At 39.9% G+C, this 21,772-nt stretch overlaps 1 protein-coding gene across 2 annotated transcripts in view; it reads left to right on the top strand.

Moving 5' to 3' along the window:
* The window catches only part of BABAM2 (BRISC and BRCA1 A complex member 2), a 350,070-nt gene that overhangs the window by 106,659 nt on the left and 221,639 nt on the right, over positions 1-21,772 (top strand). For both annotated transcript variants that reach the window (XM_037066663.1, XM_037066664.1), the window contains 2 exons: positions 7,179-7,373; positions 17,366-17,440. In XM_037066663.1, the coding sequence (XP_036922558.1) occupies positions 7,179-7,373; positions 17,366-17,440 (270 nt within the window). The remainder of the gene's footprint in view (positions 1-7,178; positions 7,374-17,365; positions 17,441-21,772) is intronic.

The raw sequence follows: 21,772 nt of genomic DNA, 5'->3' as shown, positions 1-21,772 counted from the left end.
TTAGATTCCTAGAAATAAGATTTCTAGGAATTCAATGTGTAAACATATTGGCTGCTTTTTATTCCTTTTAGTGACTTATGGACAGTTTTTCAGCTATTTCTCATCAGGCATTTTAGGTTATTTGCAGTTTCATGATGTTATAAATGACTCAGTTTTGTTTTTTTTAGATTCCTAGAAAAGGATTTCCAGGGGGTATTGAGAATGATTTTTGGAAAAAAGATTCTTGAAAAAATAAAAATAAACCTTTTGAACCAAAATATACTCCAATGTGTAAAAGTGTTCATTAAACTACATCCACACCAAGAGAAAGAACTCATGGACACAGACAACAGTGTGGTGATTGCGGGTGGGGAGAGGTAGAAGAAGGATAGAGGGGACAAATGCTAATGGAAAAATACAATACAAAGTAAAAATAAAAAACATTGAAAAAAATAAACTACATCCAGACCAGCATTAGCTGTTTGCCTAAAAGAAGAACTTGGCTAGTTTAAAACAATAAATTTTGTTTCTCATAATTATTGCCCACTTTTCTTCTCTTGTGAGGAATGCTGGGTGAGGGCCAGGCCAGATCAGTGCATCCCATGAAAACAAGAAGTAATCTGTGGGGCTGAGGCCCAGTGTTGGAGTAAAAGTCAGGCTTAGAGGGAGCAAAGCCACAGGTGCTCTGTAGGGTTAAGTAGGGTCAAGTGTTGGTCCCTTACGGGATCCCAGTATAGCTTCTTCTGTGGAATAAGGATAGTGTTCCTGGGGAGTGAGGACATCTGATAGTGCAGTGTGATGAGGAGACCTGAATTTGTTCTTCATGCTCTTTTATGCTATTGGAAAAAAAATATTGTTACCATGTGCATATGTTACTTTTTAAGGAAACATTAGCTTATGAAAAGAAGAAACCAGGAAAATTACATGTCTTTATCAATAAGATTGCATACTTTTTGTGTATTGTTTTTAACTTTTATTGAGCTATAATTGACATATAACATTGTATTAGTTTTGGGTGTACAATGTTTTGATTTGATATATGTATATATTGGGAGATTCGTACCACAGTAAGATGACAGATTGACCTCTGTCATCACACATCTGAATTTTCTTGTAATGAGAACTTCTAAGATTTATTCTTTTAGCAACTTTGAAATGTATAATATAGTATTATGTGTCTTGCACAGTGCCAGCCAGATAGCTGTGCCAAATTTTGTAGCAAGAGTTTTCGATAACTTTTTAGTAATATTTCTAGATGTACTTTAGTTATGTACTTTATTTTTTAATTAATTGAAAACTTTTGCTATAAGCTTTCATTGTTCAGAGGAAATATTTTTTCTGTCAAAGATGTTCCCTGTTTACTATTAGACAGCGATGGTCTCAGGACTCATTGGCTAAGTTGCTTTTCTCCTCCTCCCCGAAGACACAAACCTAGTGTGTGGTTTCCCAACTTTTTCATTTGTCGGTGTCCTTGTGCATCGGTTCACTTCAGCATGGCTGTGAAGCTGTGTTTTGAATAAGTGAGACATGAATGGGGGGAAGGTAGATGTCTGAAAACATTGTCCTTCACTATGTTTTTGACCTAAGGAGGCTCAGTAGGAGCTGAGGGTTGGTTGGGCTTTTTCAAGTCTGTGGGGTCAGTGATTTGGGATTGTTATGTGTGGTGGAGTGTGTTTATGAGAGAGAAGTGTGGGAAGTTGGAGGTTACATGAGCAACAGCATCCCTCAAGTCAGGCATCCTGGACAGCGGAGCATAATGCTGTGGAGTCAGAATTATCACCAGACATGAGACAGGTCGTACTTGCCAAGGGGCAGGTTCCAATTCTTTGGTTAGAAAGTGATATTTAGTGCACCGAATGGGGGAGGGGTGACAGACCTACATTCCGCACTGTCGGTTTCCCATGCCTGAGTGTCAGCAGTTACGCAGACTCTCTGGTTAACCAGTCTTCAAAACTGACTGGCACGATACTGCCCCTGAGATGCTTCATAGGTGTGTATTTTGAAGGAGCAGGTTTCGTAATAGCAGTTAATTCCTTTGGTTTGGTCTGTTTTACTGTATTTTATCACTTTCTCTTAATACATTTTTCATTACTCATTTTTGAAGTCTCTTTGTTAATATATATGAGCCCCAGGCCTACTCTTCACAGTTGTCCTCATTTCAGATTTCTTCTTTCATGCACTACTAAAAATAAGTACGGTATGAGCTTTGTGAGTAGAAAAACACTTATTTTTCTCTTTTTCATACTTAGTTTATGCCCATGCCCTCTTTTCTAAAAGAAGCTTTGGGCATTTCTCTTTCTCTCCTTCTCAAGTTCCAACACCCTGCATTGCTAGACCTGTTTTTGAAATACTCTCTAGGCTGAGGAAGTGACCAAGACCTTGTGTACATTCTGTGTTTTCTTCTAGGCAAAGTGGTTCAGATCACAAATGACCTACTGAGTGAAAGTAGTCGTTTAGCAACAGTAGAGGAAATTTTATCTTGTTGAACAGGTCTGCATCTTCCTTGATGGGGATGCTTTTCAGCTAGGTCATTTCCCAGGGAGGTGTGTGTTTAAGGGCCAAAGAGGTTGGATGCATTCCTGTGTATTGGGAGATTGTGTTTTAATGGAAAGGGACTGGTTGGTCTGTCTTTACTATGCATTTAACAATTAGGTTAAATCAGTTGAAATGAATTCAAATTGTTAAGAGATGTTTGCCAGCTTATATACTTTCATAATTTTTGGGATGTGTGTGTGTATAGATAATAGGCTTGTAATTTGCAAATAGCTAAAGAGAAATGATAGAATTAAAAAAAGCTTTTTTTTAAAATATTTTATTTATTTATTTATCTTTAGAGGGGAAGGAGAGAGGGAGAGAAACATCAATGTATGGTTGCCTTTTGTGCGTCCCCCGCTGGGAGTTGGCCTGCAGGGAACCGGCCTGCAACCCAGGCATGTGCCCTGACTGGGAATCGAACCACGATCCTCTGGTTCGCAGGCCCGCGCTCAATCCACTGAGCTACACCAGCCAGGGCCAAAAGCTTTTTTTTTTTTTTATTTTTAAAGTAAGATTTTTATTTATTTATTTTTAGAGGGGAAGGAGAGAGGGAGAGAAACATCAATGTATGGTTGCCTTTTGTGCATCCCCTGCTGGTAGTTAGCCTGCAAGGAACCGGTTTGCAACCCAGGCATGTGCCCTGACTGGGAATCGAACCGCGATCATCTGGTTCGCAGGCCTGCGCTCAATCCACTGAGCTACGCCAGCCAGGGCCTTTTTTTTTTTAATGAAGCAACTAAAGCTTTTTTAATTTTTGTACTGGAGCAAGGACTTAAAAGGAATACCTAGCCAAGAAACAGTATTGTTTAGTTTTTGTATTTATTACCATTTGCTTGATCTCTAAAGGAAATGCGTAGCAAGCTACCTAATGATCATTTTAAGCTTTATACTCTGTTGATATTATCCCGTTGATGCTTTGAGTAGCTCAAAAGGAATTTTTAGGCTCTTGAGGTCGAAGTTTGCCAGTGAGGACCGGACTTTGTACTCTTTATCCCATTACTTCATAGCAAGAGGCCTCTTTCAATAACTGTAATAATGCTGAAGCTTATAGTTTTTCTCTGTTCATCAAGTCTTTAGTTGAACAGCCTTTAAGACCTATCTTTCCTGTAAATAAAAGAACATTTAATGATTTCCCCATTGCCATTTAGTCCCTTTACATCCATGCACTCTGTAGAGCAAAGTAATTATTTTCCTTTTAAGGATACATTTCTTTAACTTTTGTTTATCTTCTTTTGATGGATGACTTTCTGGTGAGTTGGTCATGATATTAATGAATGTGGGGTGTTTTTATATTATATAAATGAAACGTGTCAATGGTGGAAGATCTGCATAACTCAGTGAATGAATATTTTCTAGATGACAACTGCATGATGGTACAGAATCACACAAGGGGGAAAGACTAATTTAAAGTCTAATGAGACAAGTCAGCGAAAGGCAGGTATCATATGATTTCACTTATACGTGGAGTCTAAAAGATGAAGTAAGTAAACAAAAAAGTCCGTAGATGAAGAGGACAAACTGACAGCTGCCAGATGGGCGGCAGTCGGGGGCCTGGGTGAGAAAGGGGAAGGCTGACTACGAAGTACAGATTGGCGGTTATTAAAACGGCCGCGGGACGTAAAGTGCAGCCCAGGGGACATGGTGAGCAATATTGTTATAACCACGTATGGGGCCAGGTGGGTGCTAGGCTTGTTGGGGTGATCACTTTGGAAGTTATATAACTGTCTGATAATGTGTTGTACAACTGAAACTAATATATTGTATGTCAACTGTAATTGAAAAGTTGTTAAAGTACAGCATAGACAAATGGAAATTAATGTAAGAATATGGAATGTTTATTAATATAGCTTCAAGTTCAGCTATCACTTGTTGAGTTTTGGTGTAATATCAAAGAATATTCAGAATTATTTGAAAAAGCTAGGAAGAATACTCCTCTCTTTCAAAGTATATATTCGAATGAGGCTGGATTTTCTTTATATACTTCAGCCAAAACAACATATTGCAACACTGAAACACTGAATTTTGTAAAAGCATATAGGAGAATCCAGCTTTAAAAAAAAACAGACAAGGGATTTTCAAGAATCTGAAACGATGTCATGCTTCTCACTGTTTTTCAGAAAATATAGTTATTAAAAATATTTCTATATTAACATGTAGTAGGTTATTTTTAAATTAATAATAAAAATTGTTTAAAATTTTTGTTTTCATTTTACTATAGTGAATTTAATTACACAATTTATATATACAGAAGCTCTTCAGGATCCTCAGACTTTTTAAAGAATGGTAAAGGTTCCCGAGACCAAAATGTGTAAGAGCATCTGGAGTAGTGCTTAAGGAGGAACTTGAAGCCAAATCGCGTGTCAGAATCCAGCTTTCTTGTTTAATAGCTCTGTGACCATGGACAAGATGCTGGACGACTTTTGCCACAGATTCTTCATCTATAAATTAATATAATAGTATGTGGAGGTGTGGCGTTGTCCTCCTTTTTCTTCCATGCTGCAACCTAGGAAAATGTCAGTCCCTTTTCTTTAATCCCCAAAATGTAGGACCCCCCCAGTCCCTCCTTGTGGACCTTCATGGAAGGTTTTAGGCTTGCTGTTACTCGCTCTGCATTACTGCTCCTGTCATGGTTCCAGGTGTTTAATGTTCATGTGAGTAACCGACCCTTCCAACCTCCTGGCCTCTCAGTAAGCCCCTGATTTCTTTTCCCTCAGTGACCTTGTCCTCCTGTCTACCCAAGCCAGGTGCACGCCTTGCGAGGCCTTGTCCAAGTAGCTACCGATCACCTCCCTCATCTGAGTTGCAAACTTCCGTTCTCTGACCACACCTCCTGTCCGTCCAGTTCATCTTCTTATATCTCAACCCCACAATGCTTCCAGCTCACCAGGACTGCTGGGCCTGCCGCTTTTTTACTAACCATCACTTCCCTTATGAGTGTGGCCTTTTCCTGGCTTAAAGTGCATGGTTGATAATTATTATCGTTTTTTAAACTTTCTAAGATTTCTTAATCTCTCTTTCTATCTACTGTACTTGGGATTTTTTGGCAAAATCCCAACTTTTGTTAAATTCAAATTCCTCCCACTCCACATTGCACGCAGACAGCGGAATTTATGCTAATTAGCCTCACTTAACAGTCATACCTTCAACCTTAGAGGAGCTTTTAGTGCTGTGAGGAATTCCTCCTTCGTTTCCTCAGTCCATTTATTTTTCTAAATGACTGTTTCAGGCGTTTCAAACTTCCAATATCTGTTTCTTCTTCCTTACTCTCAGCTGACGCCCTTCCACCCTACTTGGAGGAGAATGTACAAGTTCTCAGGAGAGAACCGACACAAGCCCCTCTCACCACGTGGACTGACGTGCCTACATTCACTCCCATTTAGTTTTACTTTCCCCTTGTTCCTTTGGATGGACTTCCTGCTCATTTCTCAGGCCAACCCTCTGTGAGATCCCACTTCTAGCTTCCTATTTATTGTCTTGTCTCCTGGTATTCTGCCTCTCCTCCCACTCCATGCCTTGCCTCATCATGTTTATTTCTCTCTACACTGACGTTCCATTAGGCTTCCCATATCTGAGCAAAATTTTCCCTTGACCCCATGTCTGCCTCTAGTTACCAGATTGAATTGTCAGTGTAGCTATCTGCTGTTACTTTCTGCCCATTCTCTTCTAAACCCTCGGCAATTAGGCCCTACGTCACCAGATTGCACTTGTTGAGGACATGGTTAACCTGCATGTCACCGGACCCAGCAGTCAGTTCTGAGGCCTCGGCTTACTTGGTGGCGTCATTTGACATAGTTGATCCCTTCTTTTTCCTTGTGGTTCTTCCTTCACTAGGCTTCTGGGATGCATGCTCCATTTTTCTGAGTAGCATTCATCACTCTCTAATATATTTAATTGTTTGTTTATTATTTATTTTGATCCTCTAAAGTGTAAACTCCTTGAGAGCAAGGGCTTGGCTCATTCTCATCACTGCCGAGAACAATAGCACATGCATCATAGGTGCTTGGGAACTGTTCAATGAATGAATGTGCACATAAAAACTAGTCTATACTTAACAGCTCTTCCCTAATTCCTAGCTCATTTCCTGGTCACAGACTCTCAGAGCCATTTTCTTCCTCTTTTTCTCTGAACCTTGCATTTCCTAATTGTATTTTCTCTCCTCTCTACTCCATTCCTGTCTTTTCCAGGCTGACCCATCACCATTGTGCTTATATTTCTTTAGGCCTCTAGTGTTTACAGAATGTTTATTTATATCTGGTATTACAGATGCAGATGGTCTACGGATCCCAGTTGATGACATTAGCATATAATGCCGAATTTAGGAGCAGATGGAAAAAAATTAAAATTATAAGAATAAGAAACAAATGAAGTCTTCCAGAGCTAAAATTATGCCTTTCTAGGATATTTAGGTTTCTTGTTTATTACTACCCTGCTTTACACTTTACTGTTTCTGGCTACTCATGATGGAGATTCTGGTGCTTTTCTGCAAGGATTTTTTGGAATGGAGGAGAAATCAGCAAGCTTGAAAGACTCTTCTAACTTCAACTCTGAGTTTTGCTCCTCTTTAGAGTTTCATCCTTCTCTCTCCCTATATTGATGTGCTGGTGTGATGCTGGATTTGCATGAACATTCATTTTTAACTGGTCTTTTATTTGTGGCTTTTACAGAACCTTGCCTCCTGGAATCCTTCAAATCCTGAATGTCTCTTACTTGTGGTGAAGGAACTTGTGCAACAATATCACCAATTTCAATGCAGCCGTCTCCGTGAGAGCTCCCGTCTCATGTTTGAATACCAGACATTACTGGAAGAGCCACAGTATGGAGAGAACATGGAAATTTATGCTGGGAAGAAAAACAACTGGGTAAGATTTTTTTTTTGAGAATGGGGAGAAAAGCCACTTTATCTATAAAATAAAATAATCAGTTCAGATGTCAACTTATAATAAACCCTAGCCATTTCCTTAAACGTGGTCCAGGTCGCCTTTATACTTTCTCGTAACTTACAGTTTGAGGGCCCTTAATGTTTATCTGGCTGATTGTGTTTCTCAAAGGTGTCACCCAGGAGGTTTGTAGAATCTGGAGTCTCACATCCCCAGCCCTGAGTAGTCAGGAGTTGGGTTTTGATGCTGATGGCTTAGAGGCAGCATTTTGAGACACTGAGAAGTTTCTCCTTCTTTTCAAGGAAGGCTTTCTTCAGTATCCCAGTCAGATGAGAGAGGCTGACTCTGGAGGCAGCTGGTTTATATGGAGCCTTTTATAATTTCTCTTTATAGTTTCTTTGTATTATGTGATCCTTTTAAAATACAAATCACTCCTCGGCCCAGAACTTCGGTGTACATCTCTTTTACTGTCATGGGAAAAGCTGGTGGCATAAAATGTTTCATGTGATTTCTGTCACCACCATCCTTTATCCATCATTACTTCTCTCACATTGTCTCCTACCTTTCTATTTACAAATACTCAGCTCTAGCCCACTAGCACCTTGCTGTGCTGCAGACGCCCCAGGGATGCTTGTGCCCTGGGTTTTGTAAATAGCTTTTCTGTTGTCTGGTATATTTCCCCTAAGTATTTTTTAAATTAATTAATTAATTTTTAGAGAAAGGGGAAGGGAAGGAGAAAGAGAGGGAGAGAGACATCAATGTGGGGTTGTCTCTCACATGCCCTCTACTAGGGACCTGGCCCACAACCCAGGCATGTGCCTTGACTGGGAATCAAACTGGCGACCCTTTCCACTAAGTATTTGCATGCCTAGTACCTTTCTTCCTTAAAGTTTTTATTTCCATCTCACCTTCTTAGCAATGCTTGTGCTAACATGCCTGGTTTTTTAAAACAACTTTTTTGAGGTGTGATTTACATACCTTAAATTTACCTGTTGCAAGTGTGCAATGCAGTGATTTTTAATACATTTGCTGAGTTGAACAGCTACCACTACAGTCCAGTTCGAGGATGATTTCATCACTCAGTAAGGTTTCTCCCACCTGCCATTTGCAGCTAATCCTGTCGCCATCTCCAGACCCCGGTAACCATTACACTGCTTTCTGCTGCCTAGATTTTTCTTCCCGAACACTTCATGTGGTGCAGCCACGTGACATGTGGCCTTCCCTGACCGGCTTCTTTTACTCAGCATGGTATGTTTGAGGTCCGCCCATGCTCTGGCCTGTCTCGGTCCTTCACTCCCTTTTTGTGGCTGGTGCCCATCGGATAGACGCACAGCCTTTTGTTTATCCATTCACCAGTCGATTGGCATTTGGGCTTCCACTGTGACTGTGAGGAATAATGCCGCTGTAAACACTCACTTGCAGGTCTTTGTAACACCCCTTTATAAAACTAACTGGCACACCCCCACCTTTGCCCTGCTGTACATGTCTGGCGTCTCTTTTTAACATGCCATATGATTAACTTGTTATGTGTTGCTGCATAAAATAATTATTCCAGAAATTAGTGGTTTAAAACAACATTTATTATCATAGTTTTTGTTTGTCACTTATCTGCGTACATAGGCTCTGCGTCAGGGTTTCTCCTAGGCTGCACTCAAGGCACTGGCCAGGACTGCAGTCACCCCAAGGCTCAACTCTAAGCGCATTCATGTGGTTGTGGTATGACACAGTTCGTTGTGGGGTGTTGAACTGAGGGTGTCCGTTCCATGCTAGCTGCAGGCTGCCCTGAGTTCCTTGCCTCTTCACGGGGCCTTCGCGGACAAGATGGCAGCGAGCCCTATCAGATCGGTTAGTCAGGAGAGTGCGAGCAAGGCAGAAGGCACAGCCTTTCTACCCTAATCTCAGGAGAGACATCTCATCAGGTTTGCCCTTTCCCTGGCACCCCCAAACCCCCACACCCAACTCTCTGTCAACTATCAGTTCTCTGCTATGAATCTATTTGTTTTTTGTAGGTTTATTTGTTTAGTTTTTTAGATTCCAGATATAAGTGAAATGATACAGTATTTGTCTTTTTCTTACTTATTTTACTTAGTATAATACCCTCTAAGTCCATCCCTGTTATTGCAAATGGCAAGATTTTATTCTTTTTCATGGCTGAGTAATGCGCCAGTGCACGTGTGCACAGGCACACAACACCTTTTCTCTGTCTGTTCATCTATCAGCAGACACCTCAATTGCTTCCATATTATGGCTGCTATAAATAATGCTGCAGTGAACATAGAGGTGTTTGCATTGTTTGAATTAGTGTTTTATCTTCTCTGGGTAAGCACCCAGAGGCAGAATTTCTGGATCCTTTTTTGTCTCTTGTTATAGCCTTTGTTTTAAAGTCTATTTTGTCTGTAAGTATTGCTGTTTCAGCTTTATTCAAATTTTCATTTTCATGAAATATCTTTTCTTTGTCTTTACTTTCAGTGTGTGTCTTTCAATCTGAAGTGAGTCTCATGTGGGCAGCCTATGTAAGGGTCCTGTGTTTTTTAAAATCTATTCACAAACCCTCTATCTTTTGAATGGAGCACTCAGTTCATTTACATTTAAAGTAATTGTTGATAGGTATGTATGTATAGCCATTATAATTGTTTTCATACTAGCTTTATAAATGGTTGTTCTACTATTTTTATATATGTTTGCCTTTACTAGTGAGATTTTTTCTTTCATATATTTTCTTATTACTAAGAATAAGTTTTGGCCTTTTCTTTTCCACTTAAAGAATTTTCTTTAACATTTCTTGTAATGCCAGTCTAGTGATGATGGCCTTCTTTGGCTTTTGCTGTCTGGGATATTCAATTCTGAATGATAACCTTCCTGGGTAGAGTGTTCATAACTGTTACTTTTTCCCTTTCTTCATGTTGACTGTATCGTTTCTGTTTTACTCCTTATGTTTGCAGTGCTGCTATAGGGCCCCAAACATTTTAGGCTCTTAACCTGTAGTGATGGACGGATGAGTACATCTTGAGCCATGGCTTGAGATCTGACTCTTTATTGCCCTCTCAATCACTGTAGGCAAGTTTCTTGACTATTCTAAGCCTTGGTTTTCTCATTTCTAAAATAGGTATAAATGAATTAGATCCACTGAACGGGGTTTTGGGGATAACTAAAGAGTGTATCTTAGAAAACCTTTTTGTAAGGTATGCGATGTTCTGATTAGCCCAACTTTGGCTTTCCTTTTTACGTGTGGTAGATAATTGTGCTTTGCCAAGGGGCAGTGTCCAGACTTTGACCGTTAGTTGTCAGAGTCCATTTGAAGAGTCACTCCTGCTAGGCTGTCACCCGCCTAAAATTATAGTCGCTCTTGAGAATTTCGTAGCTTTTAGCTATCTGTGTGGTAAGAGTTGATTTCAGAGAAAAGCTTGTTTGTTGACAGGGAATAGGCTCTAAGAAAGAAAATAAAATCTCCCTTCACAGAGCAGCCTGTGTTTGGAATCCAGTCTGGGTAAGGTGTCGTCTACCTTTTACTTCCAAAAGGAGGACAGAACTATGACACAGCGGCTGTCACCAGATGAAAAGCATAGGTTTAATAAATTGCCCAAACTGAGTCTTGTTAATTTAAGTTATTTGCCCACGTACCATAACTCGAACAAAGAAAGGAAGTATGTATTTGTTGCTAATGCTAGGGAAATTACCAGGAAGGCAATTGGCAGAATGGCTGACATTTTAACAGTCATAGGTCAGATAATTTTCAACATCTATCCAAGAAAAGATTTAACCAAGTATTGACAGGAAAAAAATCAAATTTTTCTGTTCGTCTGGCTGCGTCTAAATGTCTCATTTTCAGCTCACAGGAATGATTGCTATGGAAGCAATCTTTGATGTTCCAACAGAGCGATCATAAATTGCTTGAATAATGTTGGAACTTCAAATATAAAAACACAGGAAAAGTCATTGTCTGAGGCTCTAGAACTCAGGATTTCTCTAGTTAGGTTTTGCTCCTGATGTCATGTTTCTAGCTCATATTTTACAGTAAGACGTGTTTTAAATTACCCGTTACTCAGTTCGACAGAGGAAGATTAGCTCACGGGTCACAAGGAGAAGCAGAGGTAGAACCGCAGACTGGATTCCTGTCTAGTGTCTGACGTTTCCAGTACTGTTAGAAACAAGGGCTACGTTTTCTCTGGTCTCTCAATGGCAAAATAAAGAATGTATAGTAAGCTTGAAAGTTGGAAACCATAAAGCATTTTGTATGGTTTCTATTAGATCAAGTTTTTTCAGTGTTGTTTCATTTATTATAAATTTAGTGGTATAGTATAAATCAGTCTGTTGCCAATAAACATAAATTTATACTAGCTCTAGGATCAACATTTTGAGAATGGATAAAGTAGGATCATCTGAGCATTTATAAAAGAATGTTGATCTAAAATAGCTGGTAGAATAAAAATATATTGTACAAACTAAAAAAGGGCAAAAGAGCTAAAATTCAGTGCATGAACTAAAATAACTAGCAGTTCAGATGAGTCCAAGTGCTAAATATGCAATTGTTTTTCTGATTACCTTATATGTACAAGAGTTCTTTTAATTTTTTTTTAAATCCTGACCTGAGGACATGTTTCCATTGAATTTTTAGAGAGAGGAAGGGGGGGGAGAGAGAGAGAGAAACATTGATCTGTTGCCTTGCATGTGCACTCTAAGTGGGCATCGAACCTGCAGCCTTTAGGTGTACAGCGTACCTCTCTATCCAATTGAGCCATGCATTTAGGGCAAATTCTTTTAACTTTTAAATTCCATGTTTTATATTTCTTTTGTTATATAAAAATGTAAGAATCATTGTGTCTAAGAAACTCAAAAGTTTTGAGGTTGACATTTTAGACTGTTAATTAGAAATGACTATTTATTGATTTAGAGGTTGTTTGCCTCTAAAATTCAAAAGTGAAAAAGAAATGAATTGAGTTTGACTTCGTATTGTCTGACTAACCAACCTCTTCTTATCCCTTGGTACTTTTTAAAAAACCTGTCTCAACATCCACAGGAATGACTTAACAAATGTTCAGCATAGATATAGTAACCATTGTAGTGCTCACTAGTTTTATGGATGACTGATGCACATCCTTCAGGGGCTTGGAAATAGCTCACATGGTGGGAAGAGTGTTCCCAGGTGACCTCGGATCAGCGTTGGTGCTTGTTTGCTCCAGGGACACTGATCTTGCTCTTTTGTGAGCATCTAGGCATATTCCTACATCATCGGCCCTTGTTATACTTGCTGCTCTTTTTGTCTGCGATGTTTTCCCACCACACTTCCCATGGGTTGCTTCCTTGCCTCTTTCTCTCGTTCCCTCAATTGTTACATTGTCAGATTACTCTACAAAGGAGCTAACTCCCTAACAGGGGTGTCCAGCCTTTTGGTGTCTCTGGACCACACTGGAAGAAGAAGAGTTGTCTTGGGGCACATATTAAATAGCCAATGAGCAAAAAAAAAAAAAAAAACTTGTTTTAAGTAAATTTATGATTTTGTGTTGAGCCATGTTTATCCTGGGCCACATGCAGCCCTGTGGGCCATAGGTTGGACACCCCTGCTATCATTGAAGAGTTTTGAGCAAAGGAGGGTCATACTTTGACTAATGTGTTGAAAGTGTCCTTTTGCCTGTGGTGATGAGACTGAACTGCAGGTGAACAAGGGCCAAGGCAGTGAGGGGTGGTTTCTGCCACGGGTAGAAACAGTCATGGCTCAGATCCGGTGGTTGTGGAGGTGGTGAGAGGTGACGTAAATTGAAGGTGAGTCTGAGGGTATAAGTTGAAGGTAGAGTCAACAGGATTTGCTGCCACCTTGAATATGGGATGAGAGAAAGATTCCAGGAGTCGAGGGTGCTTCTGAGGTTTTTGGCCCGAGAGACTGAAAGAATGGAATTGCCATTTATTGAAATGGACAAATATCCAAGGAAGAGCAAGTTTGGCTATAGTTCTGGTAGTTGGAAAAATGAAACTTGCATCAGTAGGAGGTCTGTGATGGAGATATAATATTTAGGAATTGTTAGCATGTCCATGGTATATAATGTTCTGAGTCTGGATGAACTCTAGTAGGAAGTGGAGAGAAAGGAGTGAGGCCTTGGGGTTAAGCCCTGGTGCACTCCAGTGTCCGGAGGTTGGAGAAAGCAGAGGGAAAGCGATGAAGAAGAGTGGAACCAAGAGGGTGGGGCCCTGGAAACCAAGTGAAGAATGTTCCAGGGAAGGAGTGCTTAGCTGTGTGGAAATGCTACTGATAGAAGACGTAATAAATGAGGATTGGGAAATGGCATTGGGTTTGGCAATGGGAAAGTCCTTGACTAGCTGTTCTGGCAGCGTGGTGGGGAGGAAAGCTGACTGGAGAGGGTTCCAAGAGAGAATAATAAAAGAGGAAGCGTAGACCTCAAATACAGCCAAATTCTTTATAGGAGATTATTCTGTAGAGTATGACAGACAGATGAGATGGGACCTGAAGAGGGATATAAAGTCAAGAAAGACTTTTTAAGGATGTGTGCTTGCTGTTGGGAGTGAGCAGGTGACGAGGAAAGAGAAGGGGACAGTTGTTGGGATGTGCATTCTTTTATGTGTGTTCCTTGCTCTGTAGCACCATACACAGAACTAAAGGAAGACTTTTTGTTTCTTAATTTCTACTGACTTTATTGGGGTGACTTTGCTTAATAAAACTCTGCAGGCTTCAAGCGCACGGTTCTGTAACACGTCATCCATATACCCCCTGTGTGCTTGTCGCCCCGAGTCAAGGCTGCCTCGGTCACCACTTACCCCCCACTGTACCCTCTCCTGCCTACTCCAACCCTCTTTCCCTTTGTCACCACCATACTGTTGTCTGTGTCTGTAAGGTTCTTTCTTGTTTTTGTCTTTGTTTTGCTTGATCTCTTCACCCTTTTCACCCAGTCCTTCAATGCTCCCCCACACCAAAGCTGTCAGTCTGTTCTCTGTATCTGTGAGTCTGTTCTGTTCTGCTCGTTTGTTGCTTGTTTGTTTATCTTGGTCAGTAGATAAGGAATACTTTTCTGTTCTTCTTCCAACATCCCCCACCAAACTCCCACTGGGCTAGGTGCCCCTCTTATTAGCTCCCATTTAATTCCGTACTTTTTATGTTGCCCCTACACTTACTCCTCTTAAAGTAAGACTCTTGTATATACTTAAAGACAGACTCTTTTAGGTCCACGGAATCACCCATGACAGGGTGTGTTAGTTCTAGAGTCCTAGGAGCACACCGTTTTAGTCATCTTGGGCTATAACAGAAGGAGAGAATGTTATTAGCATCTTTCTTCCCACCCACCCACTGTGAGGAGTTGCTTGCGTGTCCTTGAGCGGTTCCCAGCTACTCTCTCAGGTGTTGGTTTTGAGGAGCACTGTTGTCTCACACTGAGTCCAGCTGCTTGGCTCTAAGAGGGAGCCCTGTTTCTTACCACTGGCATTCCTGGTGGCGCAGCGCCTGCTGTGCCTCTGCCTGGCGTGTTCGCTGTGATTCTGTTCATTCAGGTCCCTCAGCCTGTCTTTTCAGGGTTAGGCCTGTGGGCATGAAAACGTGCTCTGTTCTTAGCCAGAGGTTGATGTAAGTTAAAAGATGTAAGCAGTAAAACAAACAGCAAACAACTATGCAAATGGTAGTTATCATTGTGATCTCTGAACTCAAGATTTAGATTTCTGTTTGCATTTTCAAGGTGCTAGGTCAGAGTTTTTAAATTAGGGCCAAGACCTTGAAGCCAGTTGCCAGGGTGTTTGTAGAAAAGGATGGTGCATGTTGCAGAATCAACTGTAAGAAGTGTGTGTGTGCACTTATGTGTGTTCATCCACTCATCCATAAAACAACCTGTAAATACATACTGTGTGTTGAAAGATATGCTTTAGCCACTTGTTTTTATAAGGGGAGAAGGGAGTGGAGGTTTTGGGAGCTCTTTACTAGTTACACTGTGGAAAGGGTCGGAATCCACTCTTTTTTAAAAACTATATTTTATTGACTATGCCATTACAGTTGTCCCATTTCCCCCCTTCATTCCCCTCCACCCTGCACATTCCCTCTCATCCACATCCCCCCCTTTAGTTCATGTCCGTGTGTCAGAAGTTCTTTAGCTTCTACATTTCCCATAGTATTCCTGCCTTCCCCCTGTCTATTTTCTGCCTACCCTCTATGCTATTTATTCTCTGTTCCTTCTCCCCCCGTCTCTTCCTCCCTCTCCCCTGTTGCTAACCCTTCATGTGATCTCCATTTCTATGGTTCTGCTCCTAATCTAGCTGTCTGCTTAGGTTGCTTTTGTTTTAGGTGAGGTTGTTAGTAACTGTGAGTTTGCTGTCCTGTCACTGTTCATATTTTTTATCTTCTTTTTCTTAGATAAGTCCCTTTAACATTTCGTGTAATAAGAGACTGTCAGCTGATTTCTCAAAAGAGACCTTAAAGGCAAGAAGGGGCTGGAAAGAAGTATTCCAACTCATGAAATCCAAAGACCTACATCCAAGATTGCTCTATGCAGCAGAGCTTTCCTTTAGAATGGGAGGGCAGATAAAATGCTTCTCAGATAAGGTCAAGTTCAAGGAGTTCATCATCACCAAGGGATCCACTCTTTAGAGTAGTTCTAGATTATCTCTGTAGTTCTTTGGCCAAACAGCCTGTCATCGTGAAACCCAGCATGCCAGCGTCCCAAGATGAGCTGCAGACTTGCAGTAGGAGAGGCTAGAGAGATCCAGGATCCCCTGAGCTCAGCACCCATTTTTGTTGCCTTTGCAAGTCTTCCCTCGGATCCTCTAGGTGTCTGCGTGGCCCAGTGATAGAACTCCTCCAGATTATGACAACATTTTTTAAAAATGTGATGCCTTAGCCTTTCCCATCATAAAAATTGAGAAACTTTTTTCTTTTACATGAGTTTTCTCTACTAAAAAAATAAAAGGTGTTATTTATAGCCTAAATGTTTTACTTTTTAAATTTTAATTGTATTGTTTTTAATCCTTACCTGAGAATATATTTATTGATTCCAGAGGAGGGGGAGATGGGGAGAGAGAGAATGGGTGTGTGTCTTTGTGTGTGTATGTTTGTGAGAGAGATAGAGAAACATTGATGTGAAAGAGAAACATTGATCAGTTGCCTCTCATATGCACCCTGACCAGGGATCAAATCTGAAACTTGGGTTTGTGCCCTGACCGGAAATTGAACCTGCTGCCTTTCTGTGTATAGAACAACTCTCCAACCAACTGAGCCACACCACCCAGGACTTAGTTAAATGTTTTAAATTGCTGAGCTCTGTACATTTTTACTACGAATACTGGTTTATAGATAGAATTACTGAAAAATATGAGTTGATGATAATGTTAACAGGTTGTCAGGGAATTACATCTTATTTGGGGTATCCACTGATGTCCTGCTTTATCTGGGTAGAAGTCTGACCTTCGTGTGTACTTTCAGACAGATGGTGAAGGCTGGTGATACATGTCATGACCCCGTGAGCTCTAAATACAGGGGTGGGCAACAGTAGGGTTACATTTGTGAGCATGCAGAACAGTTTATTCTTGTACTATTATTTATGTATCAGTTATTGTACTATTATTTATTATTACTATTAACCTATTTTTGCCCACCTGGTATTAGTAAACTGATCTGGATGCTTCAGTATGAACAAAAGTCAAAGAGGCAAGTCTGTCTCTATTGTTTGAAATGTTTAAAAAAAAATCATACATTAAGGTATTCTTTTTGTACTTAAAAACAAAAGGTAGTACTGCTGCATTTGATTTTATTGTATTTATAATACACATTTAAAAATTCTACTTCATACTTTTTAGTAGCTAATAATTTAATACTTTTTTTTGACCCTCCCCTACTTCTTTCATCCTTCTTTTCTTGTTCCATGTTGCTTTACCCAAACTGGAGATGCCTACATTTTGAACAGGTTGAATTTGTGGTCTTGGCTGTAATTGTCACATCACAATCTATTTCTGATTATGACCTTATTTTTGTGCCTTTCTTTGTATAGACTGGTGAATTTTCAGCTCGGTTCCTTTTGAAGCTGCCGGTGGATTTCAGTAATATTCCCACATACCTTCTCAAGGTAAAAATATATAATTGTCAATGTGACAATATAAATGAACCTTTAAGTAATTATTTAACTCTGAACATTTGTATCGTTGGTTTACCAGCTTTTGTGCAGATGATGAATTCTATTAAAATATTAATTGCATGAAAATTCATTAAGTTCTTTTGTTACCTAAAAGCTAAAATAGTAAGCCTAAAAGTAATTTTGAAATGACTTTTTTATAAGGTAAAATGAGTATAAATTACACTTTGGAAAAAATACCTTTAGTTAATAACCTTTTTGGGATGAAAGGCTCTTTCAGAAATTGCCTCATGTGCATTGTCTTTAAGTCAGATTACATATTAACTATGCTTTGCCAAAGGGCATTTTATTTTTGTTATTTATATTAGCAGTTGTTCTCAGGCACCTTCATAGTTGGCCTGTCCTGCAGATTGAGGATGGAGTTAGGCCGGTGTATTTGGCATTCTTGAAAATGGGATATAGGCAAGGTGTGGCTTGGGAAGCGATCTGCAGATGCTTTGCAGAGAAAAGGTAGAAGGTATGTGAGTAGGCTGTGGTTTGTGGGAAGCAAACTAAGTGGACCAGGGAGCAGGTGCTGAACAGGAAGCCTCAAGTCAGCGGCCTAGGGTCATTGTAGATGTGGATTTTGGTTGTGACTGCCCTGGGTTCCATATTTCAACCGTGATTATGTACCTTTCATCTAATGCAAGAAAAATGTCTACCTTCCTAATCGGATGTTGTTTGAAGAGTTAAAAGTATTTCTAACAGTCTAGAAGATGGAATCCTTGTGTAGGTTTTCCTGCATATTGTGGTTGTCAGTATATAGTACTAGATATTAATCTTCACAATGATTGGAAGTGTGGTGTGGTTGGAATATGAAGTGTAAACCATAGAAAAGATTAGGGAACACTTTTAAAAATATATTTCACTCAAGTCATTAGTAGTGGGACTCTGTGGGCAAACTGAAATTAAGGAGCAGATAATAATCTAGGCTGGAAGAGAAGGGTTTTTTTTTTTTTTTTGCAAGAGAATAATGAGAGATAAAGATGGAAAGAGGAGTTGGAAAGACCGTGAATGCTTGAAGAATGATTTCAGATTTCATTAAGCAGGTAGTCTTAACTTCTATTTCCATGGATTAACTTCCTGTTTTATTTCCTTGGTCTCATTCCCTCCCACGCCCGATCTCCCTGCAATATTACTCCCAGAGTAGACCACTTTAATCTCCTCTTAAAACAAATAATGGTTCCTCTTGCAACCAACAGCCGCTTCCACAGCCCGCCTGTCCAGGCAGCGCTGTTTTACGTGTCCTTTCCCAGCCTGTGCCATTGGTCTGACACAGCACCTCTCCTCCCCGTCCTGCCGGTGCTGTGAGAATTCCCAGCAGCGCTCTCCCTCCCAGCTCTGATGCTCCTCCCCTCATCTCTTCCCAGAGAATTTGCTTAATTGACTTAAGAATAAAGTGAAGTCCAAAGAAGTTCAACTTACTTGCCTAAGACCCTGAGTGTTTATTTATTTGAGGCTGTTGACAGAATATTTAGTTTTGATTATTGGCACCCGGAACTAGAGAGGAGCTAAGAGGTCAGGTGGAAGGGAAGGGGATCATGAAATTAAAGTGAGCCTTTTGAAAGAAGAAGTGTAACACCCAACTATGGGAAAGCCAAGGCCTGACCTTGGAAGATCTAATGGAAGAGAACTGTATAGGTAGAAGGTCTGCAGGAGCCCAGAGTTGTATAAGCCAGAGGCTTTAAAATGTCATTGAAGAAGGGCATGCTCAGGTGCCATTGAGTAAACAAGGCTGCACTCAAGAAAAGGCAATTGATTTGGCCAGGGCACAGGGGATATTGAGACTAGAGAGAACACTTCAGTGTAATGGCCAAATAGAGACCAGATTATTGGTTTTAATGAAGATGTGAATGAATAGGAAATTTGCTCCATGTGTATTAGATAAAATGAGTTGTGAAAATGGAATGGAAACTTGAAAATCTGAAACGATCACATGTAGTCATTAAGAAACAACTAAAGTGGTAACATACTGGCTGAAGTAATCACAGAGAAGCCTTTTCAAGACAGTTGTAATTGATATACTTGACTCTGATAATCTAACCAATGTTCGCTTTGAAAAGTTGAAAGGAAATGCTGCTGGGGAAAAACCATTCCAAGTGGTGCTGTCATTCCTTCATCTACTTGGGGAGAGTAGGTAATGATGTGGAGTTACAAATGCACATGACTTTGTCATTAAAGATTGAATTTTAATAAATTTGCAGTTTGAACTTTCTCATTCCTTTCACCTTTCCTTAGGAACGGGAGGGTTTTGCATTCTGTGTACCCAGAAGAAGAGAATTAGGCTAACTAATGTTCCTAGAATATTTTTGGCTGAATTGTTGCATTGCCCTTAATTATTTGGGACTGTTTAAAGGTTCATTTACTTCTACATATTTACTAGGAAGGAAACTGATAATTTCCCCCAAATTTTCTCTTTATTTAAAATGCAGCAAGTTTTTTAGGGTACTCTGTATTGAATATAGTTGTTTCTCAGCAAGCATAAGATAGCAAACATTAAAAAGTCCCCTGATCCTGATAAATGAGTGTAAATTCAAAGGCTGACTTCATAAAGATTTTCCTCTAAACCACAGATTACATGATGCTTCAAAATTTGAGACCGTTTAGTTGAGGGAATTTTTTGGATCCAATAAAGTCACACTTAATAAGCAGCTTTTAGAAATAAAGACTGCTTTAACACACTCTTGTGAAATCGGGTTTTAAAGCAAAACAGTTGTCTGTTTCTTGAAAGACCATAAAGAATTCACAAAGAACCCTAATCTTAAATGAAATAGTTTGTGTCTAACCAAATAGGAGTGGGCATACTTTTATACAAGGAGGAATGTGTACCTGGAAGAAAGTGCCATAAAAGTAGGGTCCTCTTTATTCCAGACTTACCATGGCTCAATTTGAGCCAAAATTTGCATTTGAGACTTAATCACAAAGGAAGTAGTGAGATGGTCTAAAAACTTACTCTGCAGGGAGCTTCCCTTTCTCTGTTCATGAAGTGAGGGACTCAGGATGGCTCTCAGTTTATTGTTCTTGTCCTGCCTTCTTTCTCTAGACAGAAGCAGAGCTTAGAGAAAAATGCACTCTGATCAGAGGCCCCCAGACGCTTTCTCTAAAGGGCAGGATAGTAAAATGTTAGGCTTGTAGGCCAGATGGTCTCTGTCACTATTCAGCTCTGCTGTCGGAGCATGAAAGCAGCTACAGACAATATGTAAATGAGTGCATGTGGCTGAGTTCCAATAAAACTTTATTTTCGAAAACAGGTATAGAGCTAGATTTGGCCTGTGGGCACTTGTTTGCCCATCCCTTTTCTAGATTACAGAGGGGCATATCTCTTCACAAATGCACCTAGGGTGGCATAGGAAGACAAGTAAACAGGTTTGGTTTAAGGAGTGGGAGTGGATTTTAATACTATGCCCTCTCAGCTGATATTTTACTAGCACCTTCAATTTGAGTGAATTTCTCCTCCCTCTTTTCCTTCCTCCTTTTTTCCTTTCCTTCCTGTTTTCTCCCTTTTTAAAAATTCTACCTTCTCTCTCACTTTAAAATATTTTGTTGGTAACGTATGATTTACTAAATTCTCTTTCAAGTGTTAGTTTCTTTGTTTCCCTAACTGTTAAAATGTTGTCAGGCTGGCCCTGGCTGGTGTGGCTCATTTGGTTGGGGCGTGGACTTGTAACCCAAAGGTTGTGGGTTTGATTCCTGGTCAGAGCACATGCCTGGGTTGTGGGTTCAATCCCTAGTTCAGGCACATACAATCCCCAGTCTCGGTGTGCATGGGAGACAGCTGATTGATGTTTCTCTCTCTATCATTGATGTTTCTGTCTTTCCCTTCCTTTCTCCCTTCCTTTCTAAAAAAGTGATGAAAAAGTGTCCTCAGGTGAGGACACTTAAAAAAAAAAGGCTGCATTACGCACCACATCAGATTGTTTTGAGACTATTAATAAGATAATGAATATGATGGTACTTTTGAATTTCAAGTAGATGCCAAAGAGAAATGATTTTGATTATATATTTCAGAGTAATGAATTTATTGTGGACTAGGAAGAAAATATGTCGTTGAAATTTAGATAGAGTCACATTTACACTACTCTTTTCCTCTCTCTTGATTTCCTCTGTCTACCATTCAAAACAGGAATTTTCACTTGCACCAAATTTCTAGATATAATTTCTGTTAATTCTGACAATAATATAATTTCTACTAAAAACAAACAGTCATGGGTAGCTTCTGTGTTTTTTTAGTTTTATTTTGCTTTTATTTTTTATGGTGTGCTTGTGCTTTTGTTTTCTAAATTAGAG

The sequence above is a fragment of the Sturnira hondurensis genome, unplaced genomic scaffold (genome assembly GCF_014824575.4).
Source record: "Sturnira hondurensis isolate 20B ecotype Veracruz unplaced genomic scaffold, ASM1482457v3 Scaffold0016663, whole genome shotgun sequence".
In the NCBI taxonomy this organism is placed as follows: Eukaryota; Metazoa; Chordata; class Mammalia; order Chiroptera; family Phyllostomidae; genus Sturnira; species Sturnira hondurensis.
Note: the sequence above shows the minus strand (reverse complement) of the source record. Positions and strands in the feature narration are given on the sequence as shown.